Raw genomic sequence first — 21,709 nt, forward strand, 5'->3', positions numbered from 1 at the left:
AGAAAGGGGCTTGTTCCTTGACTTTTTTTTCTTTCACGGCAAGTTGTTCATTTTGGCTTCGGGTATTTGGACTCTTGCCATCTTCATGAGGACATCCTGGAGATCTTGAGTGGTTAATGTCAATGTTTTATCTGCAGAGTAGAAATTTGTTTGTTAAAGGAGTTTCTTTTTCCCTGCAGTCATAGGATAGTACAGTTTGTGGTACTGAAATAATGGAAGAGGCTAACATTAGCCATCCTTCCACTATGACATATCTTGTCTGCCCTGTTACAAGAGGCAGTGGATACAATCCATCCAAGTGCCTGATTTTTTTTTTTTTTGTATTTTACTGTCCTGCTCAGTTCTAGGGTTCCTTAGTTTATATTCACTGAGATGGTACCTTTCAGGATGAACATAACCTCCGTGAAATGCACAGGACTGGCTGTGCAATGTGATTTTTGAGCAACTTCTGGCATATTTTGGCTGTGCTATAAAAATGATATCCGTGAAGAATTATTTTTCCAGCTCTGTTCCATACTTCATAAAAATATATTTATATAAATCTTAATAACACTTAGATTCTTTGACAAAGCAGTATTCTTACTTTTTTCTTCTTCCTAAGGCAACATCTTCAGTTAAAGTTTATTTGTATTTAAAGGAAACTAATAATTTTCTAAGAGATCTTAATAATGCTAAATAGTATGGCACAGCCATCTTTTGTTTCCCATCTGTCTTGCAAATAATAACGAATAGGCAGGTGTTTTAGGAAGTATGTGTCTGTTCCATTCACTTGCTACTTTTCTTCACTTCCTGAATATGTGCTTTGGCTGCAGTACTGCCCTTTACCTATCACTTAAAATTTAAAAATTTGTACCAGATTTAGTTTGTAAAATTGCAGCTTACAGTTTTCAACACCTTGTCCAAGTAATATACACTTCAAATACCTGTTCCTGAAAATGGCATTTGTCAACCTTGTCAAGGTTTAGTTTATATTAGAATTGACACCTGCTGGTGGGGGCTATTACTGAAATTGGACATGTATTCAGTTTGAAAATTTGCCAATAAAACTTTGTCTTTATTTCTGAGTTAGATAAGAATGAATAAAACTTAACTGACTTTATTATGTCAAACATCAATTTATTTTTTGGGTTTTATGTAAACAAATTAATTGAAACAAAAGGAAGAGATTAAGATTACAAAATAAAGGCGGCAGAATATATTATGAAGTTGTGTTTTTCTAAGGAATTAAAAAATTGGAATATATAGTGATGGTAAATCATTTCATAGGAATATTTATTGAAGAATTGCCCAAATATTGACAATCTAAGTTTTCAGGTTTTTTATTCATGGATATTCCTGAACTCCTGAATGTGTGGGTTGTTTTTTGTTAAACTCTGGTGTCCTTTTCATCTAATGTTAGTATTGTTTCTCAAGTTTATATCATTGCATCTGTGCAGTCATCTAAAAGAATGCTGACATAAGGTCTTTAAAAAAACCAAACAAAACCCAAAACAAACCACAAAACCCAAACCCACTGCCTGTGCTTCAGGAGGGGAGGATAAATTTCCTAAAGGAGGCAGCTGCTGTACCAACTTGATTCAGCGGGTTTCCACTTTTAAATGTTCAGCATTGTTTAAATCTTAAAAGAAGGCCTTTACTTTCCCTGTACTTATTAAATAGGACATGCCTACAGTACATAAGAGTATCTATTTGCAATCTCAAATACAATTAAAGTAGGATGGTGTTTCTGAAGATTCAGAGCCGGTGTCTACAGTCACAGCACTGTAAGCCCAATGGATGAGCTAACAAACCTTTTGAAGCAAAACCAAATTGGGCTTGAAAGAGGGGAAATAATGATCCTGCTTTATCAGCAATATGTATAGAGAGAACTAAGCTCATGAAATCGAATTGAATTAATCCTTAATAGATAACGCTGTACAGCTTTACATAGTGCTAGCAAATACGTGCTGTGAGACCATCAAGGTACAACTTGTTTTCTAGTCTTTTGTCTGACCAGTTTATGTTGAAAACAGATGGTTTGAGGTAATAAAATTAAAAAAATCACTGAATTGCCTTTTAAAAAGGAAGATTATTGCTAGTGGATTAATTAAGGTAATTTCAAAGCATACAAGTTTATTTTATTTTTTACTGCTTCGGTTGCTTTTTAATATGACTAATGTAGTGGTTTATTAAGCGGAAGATTCATGCAACAGTTTTTGAGGGCTTTATGTGAAATTCAGTCATCCCTAATATTTATAATCTTGTGTACAAGATTACAAAAATGTTGTCCTTTGATGCAATATAAACTTGCATAAGTTTATTATAAATTGTAATCAAGTTTCTTTTTTAATATACTGTTGCTGCTGCTTATTGCACCTGTTCCTGCTTGGTGCTTTCAGTTGGACGGTGATCACTATATACTTTTTTTTTTGCATTCATGCTGAAATCACTTTCATCATCATCATTCTTCCACAGATTTATGAACTTTTGTCATGTTTCTTTCTTGGTGAAACCATCTTTTTCTTTTTTTAACTGCATCTTTCATTTCTTGGTTCAGTTTTGGGTAGCTAGATGAAGAGAAAAATTTGCAAAGCTTTGCAAAGTAGAAGATGCAAAAGGTAAATAAATAAATAAATCAGCAGATTCTGGAAAAATTCTGGTCATGAAATTAAATGTTTGATGTTTTTCAGCTGAGCATCAGAAATGAGGAAAGGACCCATAAAGTTTTCATATAAATACTGAAAAAATAAGACACATCCATTTTGGAAGTTAAGCCTTAGCTACTTATCTCAGCCTCTTATGGGAGTATGGCTTACTGGGACTTTGAACTTGAATTGCTGAACCACTGATCTTCCAAGAATTTTGTGAGAGAGAGTGCATTATATATAAAGTTAAAGCAGAAGTATATCTGAATAGTTTTCTGAAATACCATCTCTCATGTTTATCAAATAGGAATTTTTAGTGGTTACTGATTATTGAATCTTCAGTGGCATTGGAGTAGTTAAGATACATAAGAAGGCAGCCCAGAAACTTCTATTTTATGTATTTCATGTAGCCAGGGTGGGGTTAGAGAGTCCTGGAATGCAGCAACATTGCTGATGTGATAGCTCTATAAACAAATCAGAAAGATGCTTTATACATAGGAATTGAAGCTGGAAATATGACTTACACTTGAGAGAGTATGGCTTTAAAAAGAAAAAGGGTCAGTGTAGTGACTTAAGGATGTTATTAGAAGAACATTGTGGCATCAAAGTGAAAGTTTGTATTAATCTGCTTTACAAGGAGCCACCATAAATCTGGACAACAGTAAATTATAGTGGTGTAATTTATGTACTCCATTATAGTGGTGTATTGCATGTACTCCCAGATACGATGAAACAGTGGTTATATCTGAATCGAAACTTTGGTAGTATGTTAAAAATACTATTTTGTATATAATAGTATTAAAAAACCTGAGTCAGGTTCACTTGATCACATTGCTAAGCATATAAATAAGTCCTCTTTTTATCATAAGTTTAATTCTACATGCAATTTTGATATTAAAACCTACCTAAATTAATATTTTCCTTGCTCTTCTCTCTACTTTAAATTATAAGAGTTAGAAGGAAAGAAATGAGTATGTTATAGTGCATAGTGATATTTTTTTTCCCCTGTAGTTTTTCTGCATTAAAACTGCTAGTAGAAAATTAACGTAGGAGATGCTCGTTACTTTTGGAATTCCATAGCCTTTATGTATAAAGAACAGTCAGTCACCAATTCTGATCTCACATTTATCATAGCATTTAACTTTACCCACATAGCTCTGTATTAAACTCAGTACTTGTTTTGTGGTTGGCTACATGACAACCCCTGGAAGAAAAATCTCTTTGCACATTCCAGTTATGTTACTGTCAAACATTCTTTAACTCGCTTTTAAATGCCAGCCACTGGTCTTGCTATTCCTCTCACCTTTAAAGATACTTATGCAAAATAGTCAAGATCTCTAAGCTTCTTTTGATTAATAGACGAAGATTAAACTCCAAAAGTTTCTTACATTTTTCTCATTCTTGAGTTCTCGAAGGAATGCAGTTTTTATAGCTTTTTCCTGTTTTCTTTCTTCTAATTTTATTTTTTTAACACCTAATACCATAAGTTAATTGAGTGTTTTAGGCTTTATAGGTGCTATGCAGAGATACTATTTAGTTACTTGCTGTCACTCATTATATTAAAGTTTAAGTGCGTTGCATTGGATGTTAATGTTGAGTTGTACAACCATTGTAACTTGCTGCTTCCCGAAGTAGCTTCTCAATTGTACTATACCTGTTCTTGGGTATATAACTTTATATATCCTCAAAACTTAATAAAAATAGTATTATTCAATTATAATTCCCCAATGATTTTTTTATTTATTGATCATTCAGTAAACTATATTTTGTTTCTTCCAAGCTTTTATTTTTAACCTAAATATTAGGGGTGTGTGCACTTGCCAATTTTGAGTCCATTGATCTAGTTGTCCCTTGATCTACCTTTACCCTTTCCTTTTGGTTTCGCTTCATGACTGTTTAATAGTTAATTTCAAACAAGTACAGAGCATGTAAAAACTTAAGTTGTTGGAGAAAGCTAAAATATTTACTAGGGGAAGTAAAGTGCTTTTACATGACTGTTATTTGTGATGCTGTGGCTGGGTGGCACTTGCTCTTGTGGACATCCTGGTGCGTATACTCATGCCCAGCTGCTTGCCCAGCCCAAAGTAAGGAGTGGGATGTGAGGAGTGCTGGGAGATAGTGGGAAGGGAGAGCAGTGTGAACTGGGGACATAAAAAAGGGCTGTTTGTGAGGGTATTGGATTGAAATGCATGTAAAACCAAATAACATCAGTTTAGTTGCCCATGGAACCACTTGCTTCACCAGGCCACTGCAGATTTTTGGGTATACCAGTATACAGAAGGTAAATAAATTCCATTACGTGCTCACCTTTGTCAAGTTAACTTGTGAAGTTCTCTAAGAAATAAAGTTCTTTTTGAGAAGTTCTTCCTTTAACCTTGGTGACTGTCATTTTTTGTTTTCCAATGTGTTAATATCAGAGGACAATGATTATTTTACCTGAATATAATATCAGGTAATCGGTTTATAGTTACTGAGTTATCCTACTGGTTTATCTAGGGGTGACATTACTTTTTATAGTCATGTAGAATTTTCCTGCTATTCCATGATTTGTTAATAATTAAGAAATAATTAACAAATTATTAATTAACCTCAGTGTCCTGATGTGTCATGAGTTTTACTGTACTGCTATCTGATGGCTACTGTCATAATTTTAAAAGCCTATTTTAATTATGGTTTTATTTTTCTTTCTCAGATTTCTGTAACTTATACAGCCTGATTTCTGCGAATTTCTAATGTTTTTGCTATTTGTTAATTTATTTTTTTTAATCCTTAATAGCTACTTTGAGAAGGTAGATATTAATCTTACTTTCTTCTTTATGTTGGGGGTCTTTCATTCTTTTGGTTGCTTGACCTCTCACATCTGCCCTCGTTAGACTGGTGATTTGCCATCTATTTGCAGTTTGTCATTGCTGCTCCTTTCAGCGTCCTTCCCCTCTCCTATTCAACTCTTTTTCCTTCTGTTAGGTTTTAGCTTAAATGAAAAATCCATCAAGTGGAGTGCAAAATTATAGAACAGGAGCTCTGAACACCCTTGAAGTAGTTTACAGTCAATTCTATTTTTAGAGTGTATGTTCTCTAGTATAAGGCTTGTTCTTTCATCAGCATAGTTTTCTTCTGAGTGTTTAAGCAAAGCAACAAGGTCTGCTCATTTTTTGGCTGCCCTTCCCTTTTCAGTATCAGTATTGTCTAACAAGGAGCTGGTAGATTGAGCTTGGACAGGTGTTGCAGGAGAACCTCATTTACATTGTTTAAATCCAACGAAGAATGAAGCAGTTTATTGATGATACATAATTAACTGATGATTGGTATACTGCATGTTCAGGATCAATATCAGCAATACAGCAGATAAACCACAACAGTGGACGCTTACCAAAATGTTGAGACACCCACAAATTTCTGAACAACTCCTATTTACATCTCTGGCTGGAAGTGTGGATGCTCCAGCTCTGTGTGTACCCCCACCACTCCCCACAGGCCACTGGGGCTTCTCCTGGTGCAAAGGTCCCCTCAAGGTCCAGCAGGCACACCAAGGTAGAGGTCCCCATGTGTGGCACACCAGCCAGGCACAGGTGGCTCGTGGTCATCTGCAGTGACCTGTTGATTTCAGTAGTAGGACTAGACTTCAGCAGTGCTCTTGTTAAATCCTGAGTGCATACTACAGTGGTTTGCTGAGTTAAGTCTTAAGCAAGTTTTGAGTAACTGAAAGGCCACCTATTTTATTAGATCACCTGTTTTTAAAGCTCTCTGTATTTTCCCATTCAATGTAAATACACTCAAATTGTTGCATTTTTTAGGACGCTGACAGCTCTGCATTTTAGCTATTGTGTATCCCCATAAGAACTGAATTAATTACTGTGATTTTACAAATTTGCCTGCCTTTGAATATGGAAAGATTTCTACTTGACTGTAAAACCTGATTTTACTAGGATTAGTTTTACATGAAATTTGTAATGCTTGTTTTGTTTTTAAATTAATCCCCTAAAATTATTTAAAATAAGTTTGTCAACACATAATCTAATGTCCAGTGTGACCCACCCTGACCCTAAGTTACCATTATTATAATTGAACTACTGAAATAAATCTGTGAGATGGCTTTGCAAAATTCAGAAATTCAGGCAGCATGCATGCTATGTCTTCATACTCTTTTTGCACATCAGATTGGAGCTTTGATCCAGTATCTGATGAAGGTCTATGAAGTTTTGTCACAGAAATGAAGCAGTGGTACAGGGGTATCAATTACACTAATGTGCTTTACACTGTGTGGAAGTGGGTATATGGGGGAGAGACTGAGGATGGAGCATCTAGTTGAGGTGTCTTTCTTCTCCTCATTCTAAAACTTTGTTTCAGTATGTGAATTGATGTGCAGAATCTATCCTATCTTTCCTGCTTTGCCAGAAAATATTGCAGTGTGTGAACAATTAAGTTTTTAGCTTAATCCTACTACCTAGCTTAGTGACTATCTAAATGCAATGTAAAAGTAGTTACGGAGGTGTTGGCCCACAGTGGGGCTAACTATGGAAATTACATGTTGGAGTGTATTTCAAATTCTCTACACATCACTCTAAGTGGAAACCAAATAAAGGTACACTGAAATGTTAGAAACTACCCTTCATTTTAATTGTATTTTCTACATTTCTATCCATGCTACCTATTCCTTGTTTCATATAGTAGTTATGGCATCTTAGATAATCTCTGTTGGTCCTTTAACCATTGTTAAATGCCTCGTGAAATCTTTGTTGTCGATAGTTGGTGATTCTGAAGGCACAGAGGAAGCACTGAAGGGTGGATCCCTTTAACTAGGTAGCAAGCAGTCACAGATGCTAGACAGTCTTGATCATGTTTACATAATGAGGATAGTGATTGTTTATTTTTTTTTAGTGTTGTGATGTTGGAACATTGCAAAGAGGAATTAAACTGATCTCTTATTTGCATTGTGTACAAGAATGACTAAAAACTTTTTTCTTTTTTCCCTAGTAAATAATTTGGCTATCCCACCACATCTTGATATAGAATATTGATGATTTAAGAAATGAATGATATGTAATGCCTTTTTAGTAATAAAATATTTCCTTATCATTAACTTTTGGAATAATTTTAAATACTTCAAGTAAACTCTGTTGGTGACTGGGAGCATTTAATAAAGGGTTGCTGAAATTTTTGTGGTTTAGAGACTTTCAGCTATAGCAAATGGGGAGGAAAAAAAATTCAATGTATGCATAATGATAAATTTCTTTTAGATTAGAAAGATTAATATTAAATAATGAACACTTACATTTTATTATAAAAACAAAAGATAGTTCTTAATAGTCACAATCAGTTCCTCAGTGCTGTGCGTTTCTGCCGTAGACACTACTGCAATTTAACAAGCAAAACTAATTTAATAGATAAAAAAAATGGAATAGGTGAAACTAGCAGACTGGTTAGCTTCATTTTCTTGAATTTTGGCTGTGTGCTTGCAGGTGCTAGTATTACATGTTTCTCGATTGCTGTTGGCCATCCTACCAGGTGGGAATGAGGTGTCATGCATAACGTGTCTGAGAAGTCATTAAGTTAAGCAGCCTGTCTACTCATTTTATCAAATGCTGTTCTTCATGTTTCACTTTGGAAAGCAGTGTTGGCTTAGAACAGAAAATGTGAAACTAACACAAATGTAAAGGGCCAAATCTTACTGCTGGTATTGCACAACATTTTTAATATTTGAGAAGAGGCTATAGAGCACAGAATATTTTTCAGTATTCTAAATCCATACTCTTTCCAGTCTCAGATATAAGAAGTGATTTGGCACTAATGAAATTCACATGCAAAATCATGTAGTCTAAAAGAACACAATTCATGTCTGTGTTCATGTTGCTTATTATGATCTTATTATTTCCCGTCACACAAACATCTTTAAAAGAATCAGCTTAAACTTACTGATTCCAAGCAGATATGATCTGTACTTCCCTTTGGCTGTGTCACAGGGGTGGATTTGCCAGCTTAAGAAGGGTTCCTCTTTCTGAGAGTGGAGACCTCTTTGCTCTGTCATCAGTATCTTCCAAAAAAGATTCTGTCAGTTCCTTGTCTGTGAAGAAGTGAGTCTCCCCTGGTTGCAAGATGTGTTAGTGCTTCAATAGTGTTTCAATGTTTTCTCTGTCTCTTTTTCCTTACTTTCTTCTTGCCAAACTACTTCCTGTCTCAAGATGTATGAAAACAAGGCTATGGAAAGATATCAAACAAGCACACAGAAAGGTATTGTTTTCCCTGGAAGTATCAAACAAAACTGGTAAGAAAATACACATCTTGAGGCAGTATGAGTACTGCAGAGAGAATGATGCCAGAATCTCATCATTACAGTGTAGGGAAAAAAAACTCCAAACTAGTAGTATGTCTACTTATATTCGGATTCGGCACTCCTGTTTTGGAATTCAGTGCCAATTATATAAATAACACAAACTGTAATAGGAATACTTGTTTCTGAATTCATACAAGACAGATTTAAATATTCAGAAGAATGATCACACTTTATTTATGCCTACATAACAACTTGGGATGCTTTTCAGGTGTAAACAAAACACAGTTCCCCAAAATAATGTCCTGATTAAAAAAACATGCACTTTTTGTACTTCTGCAATATGAATGATCTCTAATTTAACATGGGGAGGACCAAGTCAGAAATATTGGCATGCTGAAAGGCAAATAACTGTATCTTTTCTTAAACAACTTTGCTTTTACAGACTGTGGAAAGAAACCTGCCAAAAAAGGAAACTCGCCCTACACAAGGACAGTGATGTTTTGTCAAAAACCCAAACAGAGGCAACTTGCATGGGAGTAGGTGTTGGTAGCTATGCCGACACCTTCTTTTAAATGAAAGAAAGGCTTTGGTAGAGTATTGAGTGTTGAGAAAACGAGGAGAGAAATGTTATTGGAGATAAGGTGGAAACTTGCTGCTTTTCTGAGTATAAACCAAAGAAAACAGACAATTTATCTTTTGGGAAATACTCATCTTTCTTTAGGACGGCTTATGGCATCTGATTCCATCACTTTTACATCTTTAGATATCATTAAGCTGGGAAGTTGTATAAGCAAATTTAGTATAAAAAGTAGTTTGTAGCTTGTTTTTGAGAAACTCTATGGACACCTGCCCTTTAAGTGTAACCATTTAGAGCTACAAATGTAAGCTGTATTTGTGGTAGCCAGTGGTTATTTATTATGTGTATGTAACTTACTGAAGATTTATGGTCTACTTAACTAATTTTCAGAGTTCTAAAAATTGGATTTTTGTATTTGTTAGGACTTTGTTTATGATGCTGGTGATGGTATGGATGCAACAGCTGGGACAGTACTGAATCTTTAAGCTTTCACTTGCATTTCACTGCCTCCAACTAAAGTTTTTCATTGATATTTTCTGAATGATGAGAAGGTCATCACTGAATACGTATGCTTGAAGAAAATGTGCTGCTGGTGGAACTAGCTTAGTTATATTGGTTTAACTGGAGTTACGACAGGGTTCACAGCTCATCTTCTACCCTGGGAAGATTCCCCTATGGAGTAAGTGTGACTTAAACATATCTGAAGAAAGGAAAAATAATTTGTTATCCTCTTTACCTGATCTTCACAATGAGGAATGCTCATCCATGACAGACCTAAGTTAGCTGGATGCTATGTGAAGAGGACGCAAAGTGGTTGAGCTAATGAGGCTGGTGATTTCTGAACAGGCTGTGAGATGCCATTGCTTTCTTCTTTGCTTTTCTATTCTTTGCTGATCTTGCCTTTTTATACCATGTCAAACACAGACAATTTTTGCTTTATTCAGTCACTGTTGCTGTCTTACCTGCTTCCTCTTGCTTGGTAATGAAGCTGGCCTTTGCCTGACATCAGATCATAATGCCAACTTCGGTTTTCCTCACAACTGTGTATTTTCAAATGATATTTTTGAAGTTTTATTTTTGAATGGGCTCATTTAAAAAAAAAAAAAAAAAGGAAGAATTTCCCTAAAATTCAAATCTTTACTGTTTGGGATGTGTTTACCCATAACTTCTGTTACAGTGTTTCTCTGTTGGGTTACTGTTTTGGGATCTTTCTTCAGCTGAATGAGAGGCAGGCACCTTCACAGGGTGGTTGCTCCCTTGAGTCCTTTGAAGATCGATATCTTTGTTCACTGGAATCTCAGGGAGCTTAATGTAAATATGTTCTTAACTTAGGGATTTCAGCAAAGTAGCTAGAATTTGATGTGATTAATTTGGACTATGTTATCTTAATACCTTCTGCACAGACATAACAAAGGCTTTTGGTCCATAATTAAGGTTCCAGTTACTGCGAACAATATACAGTCAGTAAATCCACTTAGCAGGATGATTAGTAATCCCTTTTCTACCTCCATAAGTTTCAAAAGGTTTGTTTGTATTACTTTTGACTGTAAAAGGCACTGAAGGAGTTCACAAACAATTAACTATTCCAGTCCTAAGCTATGTTGAACACATATAATGGAAAATGAAAAATTAATTTTGTGACTGCAATTCAATAATGTCTTGTTTTGCTAAAGAACTGAATTTTGTAAGATACATACTTAGGAAAACGTTCCTAGATATTTTGAATAATTTCTGACTCTATTCACAGTTCCCAACTTTAATCAAATATTCATTTATACTTGAAAGCCCTTTTTAAAAATGTAAATAAAAGTCTGTCAGAAGGACAAAATAGTTCATCGGGTAGAAGCCACTGACACGTTGCCATTTTGGTGCCTCTTTGTAGCTTGGGAACCTGCAGTTTTACCAGTCAGCTGTTTCAGAGTTGCTGCCTAACAGTAAACAAACTGTTCTAAGTTCTCTCTCAAGCCTGAGTTTCCAAAACCTTATTTTTAATGGGTGAGAGAATACCCTTACAGCACAGGGCTTGTTTCCTTACGTTCTGTGCCCACACTTTGTATAGAGACATCTGGTTGAAAAACTGAGAGTAAACTTGGTAGTTTTTGCTAGTGCATCATTGCAACTAGGCAGTCTGAGTCTCAGACTTATTTCAGAATTTTATCCTTAGTTAACTTGAACAAGTTTCTATTACATGACTCCTGAAAGTCCTCTTACTCGCTTACTTAATTGCATACTCTATATGAGGAATCTGCGTCTAGTCTAGTGTGCTGTCTGCCTGCTGATAAAGTAGGGAAATGGTCAATAGGAGTTAGGCTGCTTAGCGCAAACCAAGACTCCACCAGGATCTTTTAGGTTTTAACTGTCGGGTCCAATCTACACTTGGAAAATAAGAGTAATATCTTATTTTCGACTGCTGTATCATTTACTTTAAATAATGGTAAGGACTGTCAGATAGTGTAAAAAAAGACTCTTGCGTCTCCTGCTTTGCCATTTGGTGTTCTTTAGCTCATAAGACCATAGACTGAGCCAGTTCAGAGGGGGCCAATTACCCATCATATATATTATCTCCTGTATGACGGGAGCCAATTTTTTGACCCTTGGAAGAAAGCAAGAGTTCTGCACAATTATATAGTAGTATAAGTTGGAGGAAAACCTGCCTTTCACTTACAGACTGGCAGGCAATTTATGAACCTAGAAGTGACTTTTAGAAATAAAATTGAAAATTAACATTTTTACAGCTATACCATATTTTGCATGTTTTTGAGTGATTTCAAAATGATTAAAATAATTCTCTAATGTATGAATTGTCTTTCTGTAAGAACATGGAAACTGAAATATAACACAAAGAAATCCACAGGAGTCCGCAGGACTTACTTCAAAGATGGGAATTCCTGTCCTCCTATGCAATTAGACAAAGTTCCCTACATGAAGAGCTGAAATGACTGACCTAGTCTAGTCATAGCAGTATGACTGTCAGTGGACAAAATTTCCAACAGGGTAAAATGGCTTGTGCAATTTATTGTCTTACAAGAGCTAATCTTTTTTTTTTTTTCACCATCCTAACAAGATCATATAAAGCTTAGCTACTTTACCCTATGTATATCCCATATATGTGAATTTGTGTGTGGAAAAAAATATACACACGTGTGTATATGTATGCATGTATTGGAAATATTATAGTCTCTTTTATTGAAACAGTATGACTATTCATATCAATATATTAATTGCTTATTTCCTAAAGGAGACTGGCAAGAGTTGGTGCTTATTTTGACTTTATAGATACTGGTATTTCAAAGTTATGGTTTATCCAAAGTAGTTAGGAACTCCTTTGAGGCTTCAGCAGGGAGAGGAATTCATTCTATGTAGACATCTCTTTTTTTTTTTTTTCCCCTCTTATTCGTTTTGTAGCCAGGACTTTCAGTATGCCTAGATTTTTGGGGGGAAGGATTATCCTCCAAAGTGGGAGTATGCGTTAATAAGGGATCAGACCTTAAAACATTATACTTTATTATTCACTGTATTGCCCACATATTTGCATGATTTCCATACCCCTGTTATGTTGTCTATTCTTTAAATTACCCTACTAAACTTCTAAAAGAATAAATACTTTTTCACAATGTTTCATGTGGCTATTTCAATTTTATAGATTGTTTTGAATTTGTTAATTTAGTTGCATAATTTCATTTGATCTACGTTTTCAGCCATAGCAGTGAATAATATAAATAACTTCAAATGAGTTTAAGTTTAAAAATGGTAGAAGGTTATAGTTCTTCCAAATGCAAGAGCTTCTGTCAATTCTTCATCAATTGTCTGTTTCCAGATAAGAATTAGCATTTACCTTTAAGATAGTTTTAGGAAACATTTGTATGGAAATATTTAGGAAACATGGAGATAGTTGATGATGATACACTCAGTCACTTTATTTTCTATTTTCTCTTACTTGAACACAAGATGGTGGCAGTTAAAGCTTCTCAGAGGAGAGAAGAAGACAAAAAGTAGGATCCTAACTTCAGGGTTCTGGCAAACAGACTTTGACCTGTTCAGGTATCAGCCTGAAAGACTCTATGGCTTGACTTTCAAGGATCACCTCATCCAAGCTCAAGAAGAGTCCATCCCAACAAGCAAAGGCAGCAGAAGCCCTGCATAGGTGAACAACGAGCTTCTCACTGAACTGAAATAAAAAAATGGAAGCAGACACGAGGTGGAAGCAGGGACAGATGATCTGGGAGGAATGTAGAGACACTGTATGGTCATGCAGGAATTGGGTTATGAAAGCCAGAGCAAACCTGGAGTTAAATCTGATGGAGACATAAAGGGCAACAAGAAAGGATTCTCCAGTTACAGCATCCTTTTGCTGCTGAGTGGGGCAAAATCTGATGAAGGACGTGGAAAAGGCCAAGGTACTCAATGCCTTCTTCACCTTTAACGGTCTTTAATGCGTTTGAAATGCCAGGTGCCCAGTAGCAGTGGGAAAATCTGAAACAAGGAAGACCTTCCTGTGGTGGAGGATTATCAAGTTATGGAGCACTTAAACTAGGCATGCACAAGTGCACAGGACCTCATTGGTTGTATTCACAAGTGCTGAGAGCACTGCAATAATAAAATCTAAATTAAATTAAAAAATAAAGTAATTTTTGAAAGGTCATGGCAATTGGGAGAGGCTCTTGTAGACTGGAGGAAAGTTTGTCTTCAAGAAGGGCAAGAAACTTGAATCCTTGGATCCTTGGCAAGATCTTTGGAAAGGTGATAGAACAAATTCACCTGGAATCCATTTCCAAAGATATGATGGACAAGAAGGTGATCTGGAGTGTTCAGCATTGATTTATGAAGGGGAAATTTTGCCTGACTGACCTAATAGTCATTGGCTTGGTGGATGGGGGATAAGAGTGTACGTTGTTCATCTTGACTATAGCAAGGCTTCTGACGCTGTCTCCCTTCATAACCTCATAGACAAATTGATGAAGTATGGACTTGAATGGAGAGGTGGATTGAAAACTGGCTGACTGGCCAGGCTCAGAGTTGTTATCAGTGGCGTGAAATAGAGTTTGAGACTGGTCACTAGTGGTGTAATGAGGGAATAATGGATCCAGTAGTGTTTACCATCTTCATTAATGACCTGGATGATGGGACAGAGAAAATGTTCAACAAGTTTCCAGATGATACAGAACTGGGAGGAGTGGCTGGTAACACCAGATGGCTGTGGCTGTCTTTCAGAGGGACCAGCATTGCCTGGAGGGCAGGCTGACATGAATTTCAAGAAAGGGAAATGCAAAGTCCTGCACCTAGGGAGGAGTAACTCCAGGCACCAAGAGAAGCTGGAGGCTGACTGGGTGAAAAGCAACTTTACAGAAAAGGGCCCGGGCGTATTGGTGAACACCAAGTTGCACATGAGCCAGCAATGCACCCTGGTGGCTAAGGCCAACGACCTTCTGAGCTGCATTAGGTGATCCTTCCCCTCCACTCAGCACTGCATAGTGAGACAGCATCTGGAGTCTTGTCTCCAGTTCACAGCTCCCCGTTGAGAGAGAGGTATGGACATGCTGGAGTAAGTCCAGCAAAGGGCCACAAAGATTAAGGAGCTGGAGCATTTGACATACGAGGAGAGGCAGAGAGACCTGTGACTGTTCAGCCTGTAGAAGAGAAGAACCAGGGGAGTCTTACCAGCACAGGTGAATTCTGACTGGCAGGGGACAAGCAAAATGGAGTCAGACTGTTTTTTCTTTTGAGGGTTGTTTGTGTTTTGTTGGGGTTTTTTTGTTGGTTTTTTTTTTTTTTTTTTTTTTTTTTTTACAATGAGGGTGGTCAAACACTGGAACAAGGCACAGGTGGTGGAGTCTCCATCCTTGAAAATATTCAGAGCCTTACTGCACATGATCCTGAGCAACCTGCTGTAGTTGACCATGATTTAAGCGGGGGGTTGGACTAGATGATCTCCAGAAGCCCCTTCCAAACTTAGCCCTTCTGTGTTTCTGCCCTAGTGTTTTCCTGTAAGGTTGTGGTGGTGTTATTTTTTATAAATAAGATTACAGTCTCAAACAAACCAAAAAACCAACACTTGTGAGAGCAGAAAAATGAACATGATTAGCATTTCCGTGCTTCTAATAATCAGATTTCAGGCAAAAAAAAAATTTGCATACTATTTGTTTATTAATTGGTCATTCTCAAAGAAAGTAGCACAATCAGAAAACAAAGCAATTAAACTACTGACATGGATGTTCTGCATATCTTAAAGCAGATTACTCTGTATGCTTAGAGTTTTTTTGGTTTTGTTTTTTTTTTTCCTTGTTTCTCTTTCATAACTTTGTTTGGTACATCTCCAAAGAAATTCATTCTGTATCTCAACTATAACTTCTTAAAAGGTTCCTGTACTGTCTGGTATAGTTTTCAGGTTCAGTCTTCACCTTTATTTACACAATTACTAAAGCTGTGTTTTCGTGTTATTGTTTCTTAATTCTTTTTTATAGCAGATATTTCAGTTGCTCTAACCTGAAATATTTAGTATTTATTTTGGCCCTTTGTATTCTGAGATTTGTCTTCAAAATAGTAAAATTTAAAATGACATGACTTAGATTTTTTTAAAAATTCGTTTTTATTTCTAAATGATAAAGGTACATTACCAAATTATAAACATATGCAACCTTTACTTGTTTAGGAACTTGAAGGAATTGTTAGTGAGATATGAAAACCAACATTGTAGAGTCTGGATATCAGTAGACAAAGTGGTTCAGATGGATTTCATCTAAAAAATTTTGCAGAATCCTGAAAGATGTTCTTCTGCATTAATTTTTATAGCTATGGGAATAACTATGCTATAAATGTTACAACTTGAAAAGCTGTCAACATTTGTGACAAAATTTAAACTAATTATTTTTACAATGAAAGCCTGGCTTGACTGAGAATTTGCAATTGACTTCAGCTTCTTTGGGACTAAAATTAAATCCCTAGGATTATTTGGAGCATTTGTGCTAGAATGCTGTTTCTTTTTTTATGAGGAAAACAATAGTTTAGTTTCAGGTACAAGGAAAGGAGAGAAATTATTTAAGATTACTCCCAGGATTTTTAATGGCTCATTACCATCGGTGTGAATTACCTGAATAAAAAAAAATGTGTATTCCTGTAGTACAGAAATAAAAGAGGGTAACAAAAGCAAAAGTAAGCTTTTGACATTTAGGAAATGAATAAAACTTAACAGAAACAGGGCAAGTGCCCTGTACTGCCCGTTCTAATTAGAAAATCTTTATATGCAAACCAGAAAATCCTTACATGTGATGCCTTATGTGCAAAGGCGTTGCAAAAAACCAAAACCACTTTAAATTTTCAGTTGTAGGAATATCAGGCCTGAAACCAGTAAGTCAAAATGGAAGTAGATATTTATACAAGGACTGAAACAGTAGTATTCTCACTGTTATACCTCCTGACATTTGTATAGAAAAGTACATTGTTTTTGTATTGTGCAGAGTAAGGGTACTAGAAAATATGACAGTATGTAAAGGGATATAAAACATACATGTAAATAGTGTAGCTGTAGCAGGGGTAAATGGGGTGAAATAATCAATGATCATCTGTAACGGTGATTCTTATGATGGCTTGCCTATCTGCCTGCTGTCATGTGAAAAGGAAGTAGTAGAAAGTGATGGCACAGTTTACATTAATGGTCATCCCAATGAGCCTTCTACAGTGGGAGGAGCAGTGGTAAACCTCAGGCAGGATCCTGTTTACCACCAGCTGTGTTTCATGGGCTTGTTATTTAGCTGCCCTTTCAGTTGTTCTGGATAGCACTTTTGCTAAGTACAGCTTTTGTAAATTCTGCTTCCATTTTTCACAAACATTTTTAATACTCTGAACAGAGTTATTAGTAACCTATTGTGATCATTCCTGCAAAAGATGTATGTGTTGATGGGAAGCTACTCTTAAGCACGTAATTCCTAAAAATTGTCTTTTTTAATTTTTTTCTCAAGATTCCTTTTCTTTCCTTTTTATATTTCCCCGTTATTACTGTAAATTCCTCTTACTGTTTTTCTGTTAAGTCTTTTCTTCTTCTCTAACAATGCTCTGATATGCCAAGAACCCTATCTTTCCATATCCATACCTCTAATTTCCTGTTTTCCTTCATAAAATACAATAAATCTTGTTTCTTGCCGGGCAAATCAGACTTTTATACTTGCATTAAAATGTGAAACTGGTGATGGTGTGTTTGAGATCATATACCTTTATCCAACACAGGCCTTTCATAAATACGCTTCAAACAGCACAGGATTTTGTGTTCAGGCTTGTCCCATCACCAAAATACTTGTGCACACATGGGCGTTCTCTCCTTTGGCATTTCTGCTGTGAAGTGTGATTAGGGTAGTCTGGCAGTAGTTCCACTACAGTATGGGTATGACTTCGTGATGCCGCTGATGATGTCATGAAAGGAACAGTTGAAATGTTGGCTTTCTCTCTTTCTAACTGTAGGTTTTTGTCTGTATCTGATGCTTTTAGTTCTTTCTACCATGTTCTGAACTTAAAATAAATCCCCTCAGGCCCTTCCTTTTCTTCCTGCCAACTGTCAATGACTTTGTTCCCCCATCCTGCTCATACTGTCTTGGTGAGTGCCTTTCTCTGACAGCAAAGTTAACTTAAGATTTCCTAAAATCCTTGAATTAAAATTCTGTGCCACTTAGCTGGCTGACTTTTGTTTAATGCTTTACCCTGCTACGTATTGATTGCTGATTTACTTTGTGCAGGAGCTCCCTGTTCCTAACTCGCTGCTCTTTCAACATGTGTTTAGTAAAGCTGATGTACCTCTCCCAAGCCCAGCAGTGACTGCCCAGTCCTTTACTGTGCCGTGCTGATCTAGCAATCTGGTCAGAACTAGTTCAGTGATCTTAGCAATGATCTGGAGGAAGGGATTTTCTGTGATGTCAACCACACATTGTGCCAGTCCAGTGCCCTGTGACTAACAGCAGCAAGGGATAGAGGACACTGGAGGGATGGATATGGATAAAAACACAGTTTCTGCTGCTAATTTATTGCTCTGAAACAGCTCCCCCCCCCCCCCCCCCCCCCCCCCCCCGAATTTTGTCAAAAGCCTTGACGTGTCCAACTGCTTTGTAAAGCAGTTTACCTTCAAATTCTTTTGTACTCAGCGTTAGTTGCTTATTGTTTGATTGTTTCCTGGTATCCCTGCTTTTGTGCTTTGGTGTGTATGTCTAGATGTGTAAATGCACCTCCGTAGGCATAAGTCAGATGTTTACAGTACCTGTGTATCACAGTCAGTTGCCTGCACTGGTTGTCAATCATCAAATTGCCGAAATTTAGCAAGATATGAAATAATTTTTATATGCAGCTGCCGAAGTCAGACTTACCACTAGTTGCAGAGTACTTTTTCTTGTTGTAGCAGTAACCTTGTTTTTCTTGATGCTAATGAGACTAGACTGTGTATGCTTTAAAAATAGAGCTTCTTCAAGTTCTGGACAAACGTTTATTCATCCCAGACCAATATATTTTTTTTTATTTTTTAATTAGGGATGAACTTATAGCTCCACTTGCAATCTCTGATTACATTTTTATTGCCTTTGAAAAGTGGTTTAGAATACATATTTTTCATATTAAGAAATCTTTGCCTGAAGAAGTCTAATTCAGAGAAATCACTTAATTTTCAATACTTACATCACTTGCAGTTTTTCTTCAATTACTTGGTATACCAGAAAACTTTCAGTTGTTCCCAGATTTCCTGTTTCTTTTCTGATATTTTCTTTATAGGCTTCTAGTTTCTGAAGGATACCTATTTAAGATCTTGAATCTGGATATTTCCTCTTTTTTCTTTTTAGTTTTTTGTCCCCAGCAGTAAGCTTTAGTACTTTTGGTTTGGGTTTGGTTTGGTTTTTTTTTAAGAGTTGAGTTTTATTTTCCATCTCTGATATTTGCAGATATTTTTTCAAGCTTCTGCATTTTTCTCAATACTGCTTTGAACTTCAGGCTTGATTCTAAAAGATTATCAGTGACTTACATTTTACAGTAGTTTAATATAACAATAGCTTGTATAAAGGCTTTCTTGTAGCAGAAGACTCAGTTGAGGCTAACCCATCTTTCTGTGCTTACCTCTAACTGATAGGATGGTTTAATAAACTCAGTAAGTAGCGTGGAGCGGTGCCAGCAAGCTCAGAAACTAATTATTTGAAATCTTGTGTATCAATTTGAAAAAGTCCATTCTTTGTAAAGTTTGTAACATACTGATGAACTATATAAAAATTGTATATGCATGTATACAGTCTTGATTTTTTTCTATTTGCATTATTCCTAAGGAACCTCTCTTAAGAAGAGAATATAACTGTAGGTGCTTGTCAGTAGGGTACTCTTGTTACAGGACACTCTGGTTTTGAAATTTAGGTGTAAACAGACTGTTTAATCTTTTTCGGTAGCATGACATGCGGTCAGTTTATTAAGGAGACTCTTCTTTATCTTTTAATAATGGCTGTCTAATTGCTGCTCTGATTTTGGCTTTTTAATATGAGATTGCCTTCTAAAGTGTAACTTCTTGCAAACTTACCGTCATCCTGTCTGCCTCCTGTCTTGGCCATTCTCTGTAAATTTCACTACTTTTTGTAGAGGCTCATAAATTTAACTCAGTTTTACTTTTCATCTTGTTATGTAGCTTATGCTTTTCTCCTCTGTAATGCCTCCAAATTCTGTTTCTCTTTATTAATTTCAGTAATTAAAATGGTTGTTTTCTTATCAATGTTAATTCCCATATTCAGTGTTTCAGCCAGTATGATGAACTTCAGGAGTGTTCTGTTTGTTAAATGCAGAAAATATTGAAGTTAACAGTCATCACAGTTATGTTTGAGAATTGCAGCCAAGGCTTAGAAAAATAAGGTTTAACAGAGGTTAAACTTGAACATGCTGTTAAGTCTTTGAATAAAGCGTGAAACCAGACTGTCTCATTTCATTCCAAGCTAGCTGCCAAATGCATGGCTAGAAAGATTTTCACTTTCAACCTCTAGGTTTATCTGAGCAACTGGCTTATAAAACCAATAACTACAGATGTAAGTTAAAGTTGTGTGGGTTTTTTTTGTTGTTGGTGGTGGTGGTGGGTGGTGGTGGGTTTTTTTCCTCCTAGACTTACTTTAAAGCTTTGGAACTCTATTTTAAACCCTATTGTATTCCTGTGATTAACCTTCGCCTAACCCTTGCTATGCCCACTAGCAGTAGAAACTAGCAGTATGAGAAGTTCTTACTTTAATGGTGTTCTGAGTGTCTTTGGCATTGCAGAATTCACATTAGGGTAATAAGACTATAGAGTTTAATTTTGCCACAGTAAATTTAGGAAGAAGCTAGAAATATTTACACCCAGCTTATTCAGAAATTAAGCAGTTAGAATGGCTGTGCTTAGTTTTGGCAAAACAACACAACAGAGTTTAACAGAATGGGAAAAAACCACATTTTTGTGCAAAAGCTTGAAAAAGAATTCATGTGGTGGAGCTCTATCAGTATAAAGGGGAAGGATAGCAAGAGTGGAATGAATCAAAACCTTTTGTTCTATTAAAAAAAACATGAAGCCTTTATATTGGCCATATTTTGTTATTCTAGACTAAGAAAATGGGTGGTGTTTGTTTTTAATTACACTTCCAGTTCTTAATTTATCTTTTAATGTATTAACAGGAACATTTATTAATCAGCTGAAGTCTTACCAGGATAAGCTGCATCGTACAAGTAATAGAAACTAGCACATTAATTTTCTGATAATCTTTTAGCTGTTTCTTAAATAATTTCCATAAAGAATGTTCTTGTGGTCTTTTTCACCTGTTGCTAAGTGGTTTTGTTTGAAGTGTGAAATTTATGCTTTCTTGTTTAACTGGTATGAACCTGCTGTTGTAAGCGTAGAGGCATCTTTATATTCTTAGGCTATTTAATTCTGTGCCACTGTCCAGTTGTCTGAGAAATGAGGTGCGGTAATAAGCAAGCGGTTTACTTAAAGTTATCTAAATCAAAATAAAACCTAATAAAATCTAATAGTTTTTGCCTTGGTTCTTTTCTGGAATAGAGTTTGTATTCTAACATATTCAACTATGTGGCACTATTATTTAGGATTGATTAGAATTTTTAAGCAGGCAATTTTTATTGAACTTGACATTCTGAAAGTTAATTTTCCAAACATGCATTACAGGATTCAAATATTTGTGTCTGATGTTTTGAGTAGTGCATGCAGATGACAATAGTCAATCATATCTAATTAGCTCATGACACACTGAGCTTGCA

At 36.0% G+C, this 21,709-nt stretch overlaps 1 protein-coding gene across 1 annotated transcript in view; it reads left to right on the forward strand.

Annotated features, from left to right (window-relative positions):
- Positions 1–13,721: 13,721 nt before the first annotated feature.
- Positions 13,722–21,709, forward strand: part of SNTG2 (syntrophin gamma 2) — a gene marked incomplete at both ends in the record, with an annotated part of 175,522 nt that continues 167,534 nt past the window's right edge. Inside the window, one exon of the mRNA XM_080389202.1 lies at positions 13,722–13,869. Coding sequence (XP_080245328.1) covers positions 13,722–13,869 — 148 coding nt within the window. The remainder of the gene's footprint in view (positions 13,870–21,709) is intronic.

Source organism: Falco punctatus (genome assembly GCF_963210335.1).
Source record: "Falco punctatus genome assembly, chromosome: 5".
Classification (NCBI taxonomy): Eukaryota; Metazoa; Chordata; class Aves; order Falconiformes; family Falconidae; genus Falco; species Falco punctatus.